Source organism: Nansenia antarctica (genome assembly GCF_963989245.1).
Source record: "Nansenia antarctica genome assembly, chromosome: 1".
NCBI classification, from domain to species: Eukaryota; Metazoa; Chordata; class Actinopteri; order Argentiniformes; family Microstomatidae; genus Nansenia; species Nansenia antarctica.
The window spans coordinates 7,003,661-7,018,242 of NC_137674.1; the positions used below are offsets into that span (position 1 = coordinate 7,003,661).

Consider the following 14,582-nt stretch of genomic DNA (forward strand, 5'->3'; position numbering starts at 1 on the left):
GAAACCTTTCATTGGGAACTGAACTTCGTTGTAAGTGAACTTCTCTTTGTACATGTGAAGAGAATAAAGCGCTCAACTGTTTGTTGTTTTAAACATTCCTTCAGTGTGCAATGAATTTCCAAACTTAGCCCTGGGAGCTATTTTAGAGTAAACCCCAAGTCCTGAGGATGACGTCAATCAGAAGGCATAGTGCTATAGGCCAGCACCAAACAGCAGATTGTTTCATGTGAACATATTCACATGCAGTACTAGCCTAAATAAACTCACCCCTATTCATTCGCTCCCTCATCAAACACTTTTAGACAGTGAGAGGACTTTCTATGTGTGAGCATGTTTGTAACTGTAATATATGACTTTATTTGATATAATATATATAGAGATATTTAATATATGACAGTATTTGTTTGTAATTGTTTGTAATTGTGACACTTAATGTGTGTAAAATGGACTACAGTATGCGCCTCTGATGCCATCCCTTATTTTGAGGGGCCCGTGTGCTTTCAGTAAACATAGGAGAGGGCAAACGTGTTCCTAGAGAATATACAGTATCCTTTTACCAACACACCAACTACTTTGTGCAGGAGAAAAAGAGCAGGTGTACTGTAGCCATCTAAATCCAGTTAAATATTAATATTTATAAATCCAGTCAAATATTAACAACTAAATATACTTCTGTCTAACAACCAAAGCTATCTGATTGTAAGCATGTAGACTATAAGACCATGCACACACACACACACATACACACACACACACACACACACACACACACACACACACACACACACACACACACACACACACACCCCGGCCTTCTGTGGGTCATGTGATAATGCACTATGATAGATGATCAGGACAAACAGCAGCAGGGTGTCAACAGCGACCGGCCGAGCACACAGAGGCTTTTCACAGTGTGAGAGCCCACAGTCAGCTGGGCCTTAATGTGCACGATACACAACGGCCCATCGATCCACTGCAACAGAGACACAACCTCCCGCCGGACGGTCAGCCAGCGGTGACTCAGCGGTCGATAAGTGTCGACCCAGTGGTCGTCCGACATCGACTACTTCGGTCCGCGGAGGATGTTCCGCTGCCAAAACCACCAGTCTCTTCCTCTGTGCGGTGACGGAAGCCCTAGGGGTGCTGTGCTCCCTCTTCTTCCTCAAGTAACACGTGCGGCAAAGGTATTAACTCAACTTAAACAGAACCAAGGGAACAACACACAACTCACAACAGGACTCAGGATATTGAATCCGGCTGAACGCTGAGGCGTGTGAGGGTGAGGTACGCCCTTCTGAATGCCAGGCCCTGCAGGTAAGACAGGGCTCTTAGCACAGCAGGGGACGGGATTCTGCCACACAAGAGCATCTTTGTCTGCCTCTCTGGCCGCCATCCAAACGCAGCTGATAAACAGCTGCCTGCCGACCCCGCCCATCCTGGCCTGGTACGTCACCGCTGACAGAGTCACGACCTCTCATCCTTCCACACTCCTTCGCTCAACCTGCCCCTACACAACAGTCGGGGGAAAGTCTGCCAGACTACTACCCTCTCCTATCACCGTAGATTGGGACACCTTTGGGACAGTTTTCTACTGACCAAAATAAAAAAAAACATCATGTCCACCTTGAGAAGATCAGTCGGATGTAGTGGGCATAGATGTGTGGATTTAGGACATTAATCCTATTAGGACATTAGACCTATGACCGTCTAGTCAAGAGAGGCTTGATGTGATCTCGTTCAGGCCTCCTCCTAGGGACAGAACACCTTCTACCTGACCGCCTCACTGCAGGCATCACAGACAGGAGGAGGACACAGTGTTGTCGGTGCTTGTTTTCCTGGGAGCTGGCCTTGATTAAGACCATGTTGACATCAGCCACGAGAAAAAGGCTCACTCAATAGAGAGCATCTGTAACTTGAGCTGATCAAATGCAATTCAGGGCCTCGGGGCCGAGATGGGTCTTTATCTTTAGATGAAAGAGTTCAGTAATCAAATTTAGCACATTTTACTGAAGAAATTACAAATATGAGTGAGGAGATCCTGCGTCTTCATAGAACGCATTGACACGAGTATCGACAAGTGTCAATAACTCAAATGACAAATTCATACAACAGATACAGAGTAAAAGTAAAAAAACTAAAACAGGGCCAAATGAAAGAACTTGTACTGATATTGGAAAATGCAATAGAGTGTGACACTCAAATGAATTTGACTGAGTTCCCAGCCCAAGGCGAGCAGCACACTAGCATAGTGTATCCTCTACTGTTATTGATTTATAGGGTATTATGACCCCTCATCCACATCTCTCTCTCTCTCTCTTTTATGGCCGGGGTCTGTAGGGCTGCAGAGCAACAGACAGTCTGGGCGACTGGGTTGTGAATCACAACAAGACTGTGTGTGTGCGTGTGTGTGTGTGTGTGTGTGTGTGTGTGCGTGTGTGTGTGTGTGTGTGTGTGTGTGCGTGTGCGTGTGCGTGTGCGTGTGTGTGTGTGTGTGTGTGCGTGTGCGTGCGCGTGCGCGTGCGTGTGCGCGTGTGTGCGTGCGTGCGTGCGTGCGTCTGTGTGTGCGTGCGTCTGTGTGTGCGTGCGTCTGTGTGTGTGTGTGTGTGTGTGTGTGTGTGTGTGCGTGTGTGTATGCGTGTGTGTGTGCGTCTCTGTGTGTGTGTCTGTGTGTGTGTGTGTGTGTGTGTGTGCGTGCGAGAGAGAGAGTGAGGTGTGGTGGAGGACACAGCCAAGCAGTGAAGGGCCTCAGGAGGGAGAACAGCGGATAGTTTGGGATTTATTAATTACCTCCTGACAGTGTGTCGTGTGAAGTAAACAGGGCCAGCGGGACGCTAGGCGGGAGAAGGGTGGGGGGGACACAGACGTCAGTGGGGCCTGGGGGTCCTCGTTAGTCACAGCCGTAGTGAGAAGATCACACCTTACTTACAGCACCGTAGCTATCCTACACAGCACTCAGGTGTGATGTTTCATTGGACCTACCTACTGTGGTCATAGTGCAGTGGTTCACTAGAACTGAAATACATGACATTTAATAAGATGGATAAGAAGATGTCACATTTGCTGTTAGTTACCATAACTACGGTACTATCTCCATCTACCATATCTCCATTCTTGACAATGCTTGAAAATGGAGAGGTGTCACTGGGTTTATGGTTTACGTCAGAGGGACAGGGGCAGTCTAATCCAACATGCTTTATGTTTCTTAGAGGAACAGAATCTAAATCCTGATGAAGTACAGTACGTATCCCTGTGACATACATCATTCATCGCCTTTGCCATGTTTTCTCATTCCAGGATTAACTTTCACAGAGGAGGGGCACTTCTTCCAGAACCGTTTCTGTTGGCAGCACATCAAAATGAGACAATTCTACTTCTAAAGTCCTTTCTAACTGTGAATGTCAGTCACTCTCTCCTTTCTCTTCCTGTCATTAACCACAGACGACAGAAGTCTTCACTAAACAGACGCACTGGGACGCACCTACCTACACAAATGAATATTAGGCATGAATCTCAATAAACCTAACGTGTGGTTTAGGATTACCAGGACCACATAAAAACAACCATAGATAACCAGTAGCGATGCACCGAAATGAAGATTCTTGGCCGAAGCTGAAACCGAAATTAGGGAAACACTTGGCCGAATACCGAATACCGAGTGTGTACCAGCAGTTTTTCATTTATTTTGCCAGTTTTTGTACCATTGCATAAATTAAATAAATGTAGCTTTTTATTCATGCTTCTATGCTTATTCGTTAGGGTAACCCTAACCCTAACGCTAACGAATTACTAAACCGAGGGAACAGATTCACACATCAAATATTTTTTTCTACCATGTGACCCCAGGGGGACTCCTAGAAATGCATGTTAAATTGGAGATGACTTAGCCACTCTAGAACTTTCCACTTTTTGGCCGTGAAAACATTATAATCTATTGAATCCCACAAAATGAAAATGGCCAATTTGGATACGATCAACTAGCTTTGTTCTGAGGGATTTCAACAAAATAATGATGCAGAAATACTTCCCATATCCTTTTCTAACTACAGAAACCATTTCAGAACACTCTGTGATGGTGGATGTGACTTCTTGATTTGACATGGAATTACCCAACTATCAGACAGTCAACATTAGACACATGCAAACACCCACTCTAATGCACAGACAGACAGACAGACAGACAGACAGACAGACAGACACAGACAGACAGACAGACAGACAGACAGACAGACAGACAGACAGACAGACAGACACAGACAGACAGACATCAAGCTCACAGCTCATACACACACTGTAAGCAAACAACCCTGTACAACACACACACACACACACACACAAACACACACACACACACACACACACACACACACACACAGTTATATAATGTGCTGTATGAGGTCTGTAGTCCGAGGCAGATGGTGAGTGCAGCGGTAGCAGAATGAGTTAGGCATCACATGACCAATGACCAAAGGGCTAGCCGGAGAGAGTGACTACTTCCTGGAAGCAGCAACGTATGCAGCAACACTAATAGACAGCACCACAGAGGTCACATGACACCGGGGTCTGAGAGGTCACATGACACCGGGGTCTGAGAGGTCACATGACACCGGGGTCTGAGAGGTCAGAGGTCATAGTAAAAGACCATAGGTCAAATACGTTTCATCTCTGTTTCCAAGATGAAACAATGCTGAATTTTGCATATATAATACTACTACTACTACTACTACTACTACTACTACTACTACTACTACTACTACTAATAATAATAATAATAATAATGTATGCCATTTAGCTGACGCTTTTATCCAAAGCGACTTACATTGCAGTGAATTCATACATCTTTCAGTAACAAAACCTACGGTAAATGGACACTCTCCCTCTAAGGTCAACCACCATTTCTTCTCCATTCAGATTCCTTCAGTCTGCTGTTGCAGATGATGGTCTGGTTTAACCACTGTCCACTCAAAAAACAAACAAACATAAAATAACGATAAAATGAAATAAGAAGTGGGTTACTCTCAGAACACAGTTCACGGCTGGACAGAGAGGGCTAAAATGAGGATGGGGGGAGGGGGGGGGGGGGGGGGGGTCAAGTGGGCCAGTCCCAGAGGTCTTACACCACCACAGGAAGTGGAGTTTAAAAGATATTGCCATTATGACGCAAAGCCAACCTCCCAGAGAGATCTGTGGCATAATAAGAGGGCTGTCAAGCTGATTGCTCATGTTTTCATAAGGCCCGGCTGACAGCCGCCTCTCTCTCTTCTGTGGACAGCAGCTTCAGTACCTATACTGGCCACTGGGACATCACCTCCCATCTTGAACTACCAAAAAGACTGAATGCTTGATAAAGCATAGTATATACACATGGTAAATGTTTATTTAAAAATATATTTATATAATTACATCAAGAGAAAGTAGGAGAAATGTGTTGTACTTTTAAATGATTGTGTCACATTGAAGGCAAAGGCTACAGTATACAGTATCATCAGATGATTGCCATAAATAACGAACGACATTGGGTATTTTTAGATATAATTTATTCATTCTGCCGTATGAATATGGAACAGAAGTAGTGCTGCGTCATAATCTCACATGATGTGTAACCTTGCCTGGATTCTGAAAAGTCAAGAGTATACGAACATGGAGCTCTGACGACCAGGATTTGACACCTGTTGCATGCAAACAACTTGATAAGGCACAATATGACAAACTGACTTGCAATTATGCCTGTAGACAAACAGAGGCATTCATCTTGGACCCATTTGGCTAGCATTTCAACACTCGTATTGTTCTTAATAGCTCCCTCTTCCAACAGGATAAACTGGGAATCAATCTTTCTCCCTCTGCCCCCTCTCTCACTGTGCCTGTGGCTCCCTACCTCTCCTATATACCCATGACCTGCTATGTAAGCACTAAAGCCCAATTTATGCTTCTGCGTCGAATTTACGCACGGCTACGCCGTAGCATACGCAAGGGCTCTCCTAATTTATACTTCTGCGTGGCGTTGATCCGCTCCGTTGGAACGGTGTACTCATAGTGGCATAATCGCGATTTTTCTTGCAGTTTGGCCTACGAGAGAGTCGGAATCATATCGGAATCATGTGCTACCAAGCAGACCAATCACAGTGCTTACGGTTGCGTAGGCACTGCCGCGTAGTTACATTTTTGGAGAGGTGCGCATCAATCTACGGCGTAGCCTACGGCGTAGGCTGCGGGCCTACGCAAGCAACGGCGTAGCCTACGCCTTCGATTTTATGCAGAAGCATAAATTGGGCTTAAGGCATTCTTTCATCAATGAATCACAACAATGACAACTCCTCTAATTTAGGAATTTAAAAGTCATGTTCACCATTATCAAGGGGTATACATATGGGATACTGGGTACTGAACTTTGATCCCCCCCCAAAAAAAAAAAAAAAGTGTAAATCGCATCCCCTATCTCAGATTCCCAATCCATCATTTTAAGCCAATATCAGCCCAATACCAACGCACCGTATCGGATCGGCGCATCTCTAATTAATATAATTATTATCAATGAAATATGTTTTGTGATGACTGTAAATCTTGCAGACAGGCTTTAACAGTTGGCGTTGAAGACAAACAGGGCGGCTGTTCGTCGTAGATATAATGGTTGACCTTTGTCTATTTAGGGGACTTTAGTTCCAGGTCTCATGTGATAGTGCTGACGAGAGACACACAGAAGCACAAGAGCCAAGAGCCGCCGTCTTTCTGTTCCCGTGGAGCCTTGGGCTTACCATGTGAATGTGTTCCCTGAGCCCGTCTTTATCTCTGCACCGGCACTGCACGTCTGTCTGTGTGTCTCACAGAATCATGTTAGACAAAAAGAAAATAGCTTCCCTCAAAAGCACTGCTCGAATTATTAGTTTATTTTATTGTATCATAGAACATTGTCGTCTGGCTATGGCTTATCTGCATGTTTATAAATATAGGTTGCCTGTGTCACTTGAATATACAATGATTGTATGACTATTATAACCAAGTATATAACCAATATTGGTATACAACCAACATAACCAAATAAATAATCAACATATCGTCTCTTAACAGTAGCCAACGACAGTAGCACGCCTGACATTATCTGATTGTATGATTGGACAGATTTTTTTTTACGTCTGACCAGGATAATTTACTGATTTCATTGACGGGATGAATTCCCGATATCTCTGGTTCAGAATGAGGTGACAGAGAGGTGTGGAGCTTTGTCTGAACCAGGCTTTTCCCTCCCTACAAAGCCTGCCAGAGGATTCCACCCATCATCACCTGGTGTTACTGGGCTCCTGGGCTGTCTGCTTGCTCTGCAGGCCTCAATGCAAAAAGCAGCTTAGAAATGTGAGAAATCCCTCCACCACCAGCTCTCCTCTACGCTCCACAACCCCCCACTCCCCCACCCCCCCCTACCCCAGCACACCCCCCCACCCCCACCCTCCTTCAGCCCGCTGCATGTCCTTGGAGGTCGGTTCTGACGTCAGCAGCTGAACTGGGCCATGTGCCAGCCCTGTGGGCCCTTGATGGATGTGGTTGGTCTGTGAAGCAGGCCGCTGTGTGGAGCGCAGACTCAACTTGGCCTGCTCAGAAGCGTCTAATGACCTGCAAAGACCCGACAGGCCCTCTCTACCTCTCTTTCTTTCTGGTTCTTTTTAAGCAGACATACATGACACTGAATTAATGATTTGCACTGAAAATGGGTGGAAATGTTCACCCACAGGTTGAGCTTGCTTTTTTTCATTCTTGCAAAACGTAACATGGAATCAGTCCCCCTTGATAAGTTTACTGTAACTCCCTTTACTATACGCCTGATCATGCCATATGGTAAGTGGGTATAAAATATATCATATACTGTATAGTCAGCTATTCAAAAATGAAAATATTCAGAAGCTTCGTTATTCAGATGAAACCTACATATATTTTAATTCTGGCATGTTCTACTGTTCAAAAATATATTTAGTCTTTGGGTGCTACAGCCTACTTATCAACTGTAGTGGAAAAAAGACAGACAGAAATCTCAAAATCAGATATTTTCTCATTACAAGATGCATGACATCTCTCAATTGAGAGAGCTGGACATCTTTTCATTCGGACAAACAAAACTTCTCACACAGCATTTCAACTCTTCCACATACCTTACCTTCCTTAATGTTTAAAACATTGATGTGTGCAGCACATGTGGCAAAACTAAATTTGATTTAGACCTTTGTCCACTTAGAGACAAAAATAGTATAACTATCACTACAAATGTTATTTTACAGCCCTTTCACAATTCCATCCAGCACCCATGCTCCACTAAGATGGTGACCAAGTGATTTTTTTTCTTTTAAAGTTATTTTTTCTGAGTGGGGCAGTCCCACTCATATTTTTGACAGATACAGTGAAGATAGACAGGAGAATAAGGAGAGAGGGCATGTCAGCAGGGCATGGGCCAGATTCGAACCCATGCCGACATGGGCATATGTGTGCACTGTAGACCGCGGTGCTAGACCACTGGACCACCCCAGGCCACGTGACCAAGTGATTTTACCTGCAAGCCTGCTGCTGTTCTTCCTGCTCAGCCATCTGTCCACCGTCTCTGCACTCACGCTCTCAGACACAAACTCATCCAGCATCTGGGGGTGCAGGGAGAGGTAGGCCTTCACTTTCTCATCTGTCAGACCTGCACAACGAGAGGGAACATGCAACGTCACGCAATGTCATTCTCTTTATTTATTTGCTTTTCACTGACAGAGAAAGTCAATATTAGCTATTATTACAGTATTGGCTATTTCAAATGCAATTTTGGTCAATTAGTTTGACAGTATTCGTCATGATTATTCATGACTTTTATTTCTCCACAGTAGGGTGATTGTGACAGTGGTGGCGGTGGGGAGCGGTGCAGGCTGGGAGCTCCTAGGGAGCACGACTAGCTAAGTGTTTACTGTAGCGTTGTATCTCCAGGGACGGCAGAGGAAGGCAAAGAAGGACTCGATTGTGCTTAATAGGCAATTAGGTTCTTGAGAGCTCGCTAAGTGCTGCTGTTTATTGTCTTTGTTGTCAGGGAAAACAGCCATTTGCAAAGCCATCAGGTAACATGTTTTTTAATGTACCCGTTGGCGTCTGTACTATCCAATGGGGCACCACACTTCACTGACAGGCTGCATCATGGGTAATCATCAGAGGCCTTGATGGGTAATCCAAAACATGGAGGAGGAATGGTTCCTTTTCATTATGGAGATGGAGGCTATGAAGATTAGGTTAGTGAAGTGGCGGTCATGTCCCATGTCTCTCAAAACAAACACTATCAAGTGACTGCATCTGTGACTTAGCTACTCAAGAAACCCTGAGAGCTACAGTATGATCAATCACTGGATGGATGTGATGTTATAGCTAACATAATACAGATGAACCAAAGACAGAGTGCATGTAAATATGACACTATTAAGCACTACACACGACAAACGGTTTATTTCAATCAGATAAGATACAGTATCATGGTTGAAGGATAGCAATTGTAGGACGTTCCAAGTAAAATGGGCAGTCCTAAACACTTTTATACCATATTCTCACAAGACGCCTGGATATTAGGAGCATCTGTAGACTCCCTTTATGTATGAACCGCAGAAGGATACACAGCTGGAAGGCATGTGTTCTGTCCTCTCACACACACACACACACACACACACACACCACACACCACACACACACACACACACACACACACACCACACACACACACCAAGTAAGACAGACACACACACACACACACACACACAAACACACACACACACACACACACACATACATGCCCCAAGTAAGACAGACACACACACACACACACACACACACACACACACACACACACACACACCACACACACACACGCCCCAAGTAAGACAGATGGAGAGAAAGCGGAGGACGTGTGAGTGGGGTCTCTGTCTGGTAGCCCACATGACTCTAAGCGGAAGGCTACAGACTGTTTAGGACATCAACAAACAACAAAAGACAAAAGAATGGCAAAGGCTATATTCTTTCATCACTAAAACCAAACCAAGCCAGATGTGTGAGACGGGCCACTTCTATGTAGTCTTATAAAAGCTTTAGCCACAGTCCACCTGGCTGGTTTCCACCAGAAAAAACGTATTTCAACTTAAAGTACAGACTCCAAGTCAGATAAGATGATACATAGTGATAGTGTTTGCTTTGTGTGTCTGTCTGAGAAGTGAGGGGATAAGAGCTCCTCGGGCAGGCACATGGAGGAGGGAGGGAGGGGGTACTGTCGACTGACGCTGTCCAGACACGAGACTCTTCATGAGCAGAACGTCTCACGAGACTCCCAGCCAGTGCTGACGCACATAGGCAGAGCGTACAGCTTCATAAATCAGAGAGGCGTGGGGTGGGGTGGGGTGGGGGAGCTAAAAGGTACACAGAGACACACAAAGAGGGAGAAAAAGGGAGAAAAAAAAGATAGACCCTTACAACTTTGTCCTGTTTGAGATACAAAACAGGCAAGTTCACAATACTAAATAAGACTGCACACTGTACAGGTATATGTATTGTGTAAGTGAACCTCTGAAATTGTAAATTACATCAAAGCAAATTATGAATATGGTGCTGTTTGAACCACAAAAAACTGTCTGTAAATACACAACAAGAGCTGTGCTAGTGTCATGACAACATCCATTCATAACCATGTAAAGGTTCTACCAGGAAATGGCTTGCCCTCATCCGTTTTATTGTGTATATTTTGCATGCATTTCTTAAGCATGATCTCATTTTGTTTGGAGTGTCACTGTGTGCATACGATAGGAGCATAGCCGAAGCCTGAGAAGCAGAACCAAAGGGTGGATCGAGAACATCGCAACTTGCAATCATAACCCTCTCGTGAGCGCAAAACCCCCTCACCCCACGTGAGAACAATGAAGTGATTTCTGCCTGGTGTATTTCCGTTGGTGAACGACTGATTGAAATGTGTATTTCGAGGCTGCGGTAATGAGCAAAGGGCAGGGTGACTTGGGACGACGACATGGACGGAGCTCAAGCAGCAGGCTGACTGAGGCGAGGATTACAAGGAGGGGAGCATTGAAGCGTCATCCACGGATCACCAGAGAAAACCTGGGCTAGAATCCTAAATGGTAAATGGACTGACTTTAGCGCCTTATTCCAAAGTGCTTTACAATGGCCTCTAATTCACCCATTCACACACCAATGGCGGCAAGCTACCATGCAAGGCGCCAGCCCGCTCATTGGGAGCAATATGGGGGTGTCTTGCACAAGGACACCTCGACCTCGCCGGGGTTCGAACCGCTGACCTGCTGACCGCTGATCTGCTAACCTTGCGGTCATTAGACGCCGGCTCTACCTCCTGCGCCACAGCCGCCCCTGTAACTCCTGTAACTCACTTGGATCACTATTGCTGGCTTTTAAATTCAAGACTCTCTATTGTCAAACCATGATACACTGCTTTTAAAGAAACGATACACTGCTTTTAAAGAAACGATACACTGCTTTTAAAGGAAAGATACACTGCTTTTAAAGGATGGATGGGTTTATGTTGATGAAAAGAAATGCATTTGCACTGTCCCATATTTCTTTGTGCTATAGATTCTAGCTGACCGGAGAGTGGGAGTTCCCAGTTTTCGGAGAATCTGCCTCGTTGTGTTTCTGGTCACTGTGGTTCCCTACAGGTCATCCTTAAATCGAACCTGAGTCAAAAGTCCTGGCGCTCCAATCTCCACCAGGTGGTGTAGTCAAGCTCTTTTATGACACAAATGTCTTTCACTGAATACAGAGCAACCTCTGATCTGAGAGGATGCTCTCCCAATAATATGGACCACCTTATCTAGGCTAGTTACAGAGGCTAGCTATGGGTTGGTGCAGATGCACGATAAACATTCTAATATCATTAAAGCTAAGAGGACAACTGTCTAGGTGTTTTCCTTTTTTTGCCACGCCTCATTTTCATTTCCCCAACCACTAAAACAAAGCAGAACCCTAGTGCTACTGCTGTCCCTCTACGAACCCTGACTGACTCGCTCACCCTCTCAAACCTAACTCAGTTTTACCCCGCCGATTCTAGAACACCTAACCAACCCCACACCAACTCCCATGTACGCCCCAGAGCCTTTCATACAATTGGGCACTTATATTCTTTAAATAGCAACCAAATATCAGTGGCCAGATCACATGCAACATCATCAAAGTTCCCCAGCAAATCACATGGCACGGGTATCACAACAATCTGCGACTCCAGCCTCACACCACAAAGTACACATGCCTCCAAGCTGCCAACTTCGTTCCCACTTCGCCCACCATCTCGGCAATTATCATAAGATAGTTTTCAATCCGTTATTTCTAAGAGAAGAGCTGAAGGCATGATGCTGTGTTCTTTGAAGAACACTATTTTTATGAAGTTGCCGAGACAAAGAGAGATTTATTGGGAGTATATTTTCCATTTTTAATTATACAACAAAGACAGCTTTGAGAAAATGTGTAAAAAAAAAAAAGGCCAGACAAGTTAGGGCCCAGATACAGATGACACACATTGTAATATGCATACTTTATCCATCATAATAAAATAATTTTAACAAAGACAGCAACCTCATCCTTGTTGATTCCTCTGGAGCATAGTGGCAGCTCAAATACTTCTGGACAGGTACTTTCTGAAATTCTGGGTGCATCTCCCTAAAAGGACTCATGACGACCAAAATGTGAAATTCATCAAAGCATATCAAATTGTGCGTCAAATGAAAGCTAAGAGTCTATATTTTTTGGGAAATGAAGTGAGAAATACATTTCTCAACCATCACCCATCATAAGAATAAGGATAAGCAAAGACTTTGACTTCTGGTCAAACATAATATGGAAAAGCATCTAAGAAGAATTTACCAGAAAAAGTATTTAAACATGTTTAGAAACACATTAAATCTCAATCATGTTCAAGTATAGACCCCAGTCAACTAATATCGACACTTATATTTAGTTTTTAGGACACGGTTTGGCTTCTGTAAGCTTAAGAGTCATTGCCCAGTCTACAGGTCATTCTGTTATTGAAAACTATTCATATTTTCATAGAGTTAACAGACCTATAGACACCACTATCTTTGTAGTGTTTTTACTGGAATATAGTTTATGAATTAATAAATGATTGTTTGGTAATGTAATTGAACCTAAAAGGGTTCCTCGGCTATCCCTTTCGGTTTCCGTGTAGAACCCTTTTCACAGAGGGTTCTATATGGGTTCTACATGTCACTTAAAAGGATTCCAAAAGGGTTCTTCCGCAGGGATAGATGAAAAACAGTGTGAAATCATACAGTAGGAGTTAACTACTACATCAACATCCTCATCTTATGCTCCAATAAAGAGAGACTTCATCGTTGTTGAGTACAGCGGGGGAAAGCAAAGACAGCACATCACACAAATATGTAGTGCAAGTCATTTAGATTGGAAATGACGACATGCATGTTGCACACTTCTACAACATAAACGGATGTATCTTCGTCATTAAAATGTGCACTGACACATATGGTGTGGTGTCCCTAAGACAGACTCTTAAGATCCTTCTCACACCATTAGACAATAAAGAACGTTTTCATTGTGCAGAGGATAACTGAGGCAAACTTGGAACAGATTGGGTGTCTCTGTATGTGTCTGCACATGACAAGCTTACACCTATTTTATAAATAAATTAATAAAAAACACTATCACCTTAATGAGAGTGTCTATTGCATATGTCTGCCTTTGTCTCCATATGTTGTCTACATCATGTAAAGAATGACATTCAAATCCAGAAATGATGCGCTTATTTAAGGGACCCTTTTTGTCATTCTGTTACCGGATGTAAATCCACTTCACTTACTGTATCTCCACAAGAGACATGTACAACTCAACGTATAATATGATAACTAACACCCACTCTTTCTGCAGACATACTGTATCTTTATTTGAAGCAGATATTTAGAACAGATTTATGTGGGATACATGGTTACATTAAAACAAACAAACAGGGAGATTTTAGGGTCATCCATTATTGAACTTTGAAGTTGCACAGTTCTTAAAGTCAATGTGTTTTTTATTTTCAGTCTGAATTGTTAGAAGTAGTTCTTGTGGATAACAAACTTAGCTATCAAACGTTTTTGTTTGGCATATGTTTGAAAGTAAAAAAAAAGAAAAAAAAGAACTAGACCCAGGGTCATTCTGTTACCGTGGAAATGGCCTGGGATGGAAACCGAGAATCAGTCCGATGCATCCCCTGATCCCTCTCATCACCAACAGTGTTCATACGGAGCTACGGAAAAACCATCCTCTGGAAGGAAGCCTCGGTTTGGCCCAAAAGGCATCATTCCAGAATGATGGTGATTGATAGGGTTTTGTCCAGTACATTACAAGCATTCCTGTTGTTTTTCTGTTAACCTTAAAGTCTTTCCCCTTTTTTGAAAACAAATTAGACACAGCTCAAGCTCATGTGACCACAGTGACACTCAGAACTGTGGGATGTGCGTCAGTCTCCTGGGCCGTGAACAAAGGCAGCCAATCAAAGGCGCGGTCAGATCCGTAACACACTGCCCCAGCTGCTGTGGTCCCCGATGGTGAACCTC

The 14,582-nt window shown here is 43.9% G+C and overlaps 1 protein-coding gene across 1 annotated transcript in view; it reads right to left on the bottom strand.

Moving 5' to 3' along the window:
* pde10a (phosphodiesterase 10A) overlaps positions 1-14,582 on the bottom strand; it is a gene marked incomplete at both ends in the record, with an annotated part of 60,239 nt that overhangs the window by 19,076 nt on the left and 26,581 nt on the right. The window contains one exon of the mRNA XM_080550385.1: positions 8,534-8,665. Within this exon, the coding sequence (XP_080406511.1) occupies positions 8,534-8,665 (132 nt within the window). The remainder of the gene's footprint in view (positions 1-8,533; positions 8,666-14,582) is intronic.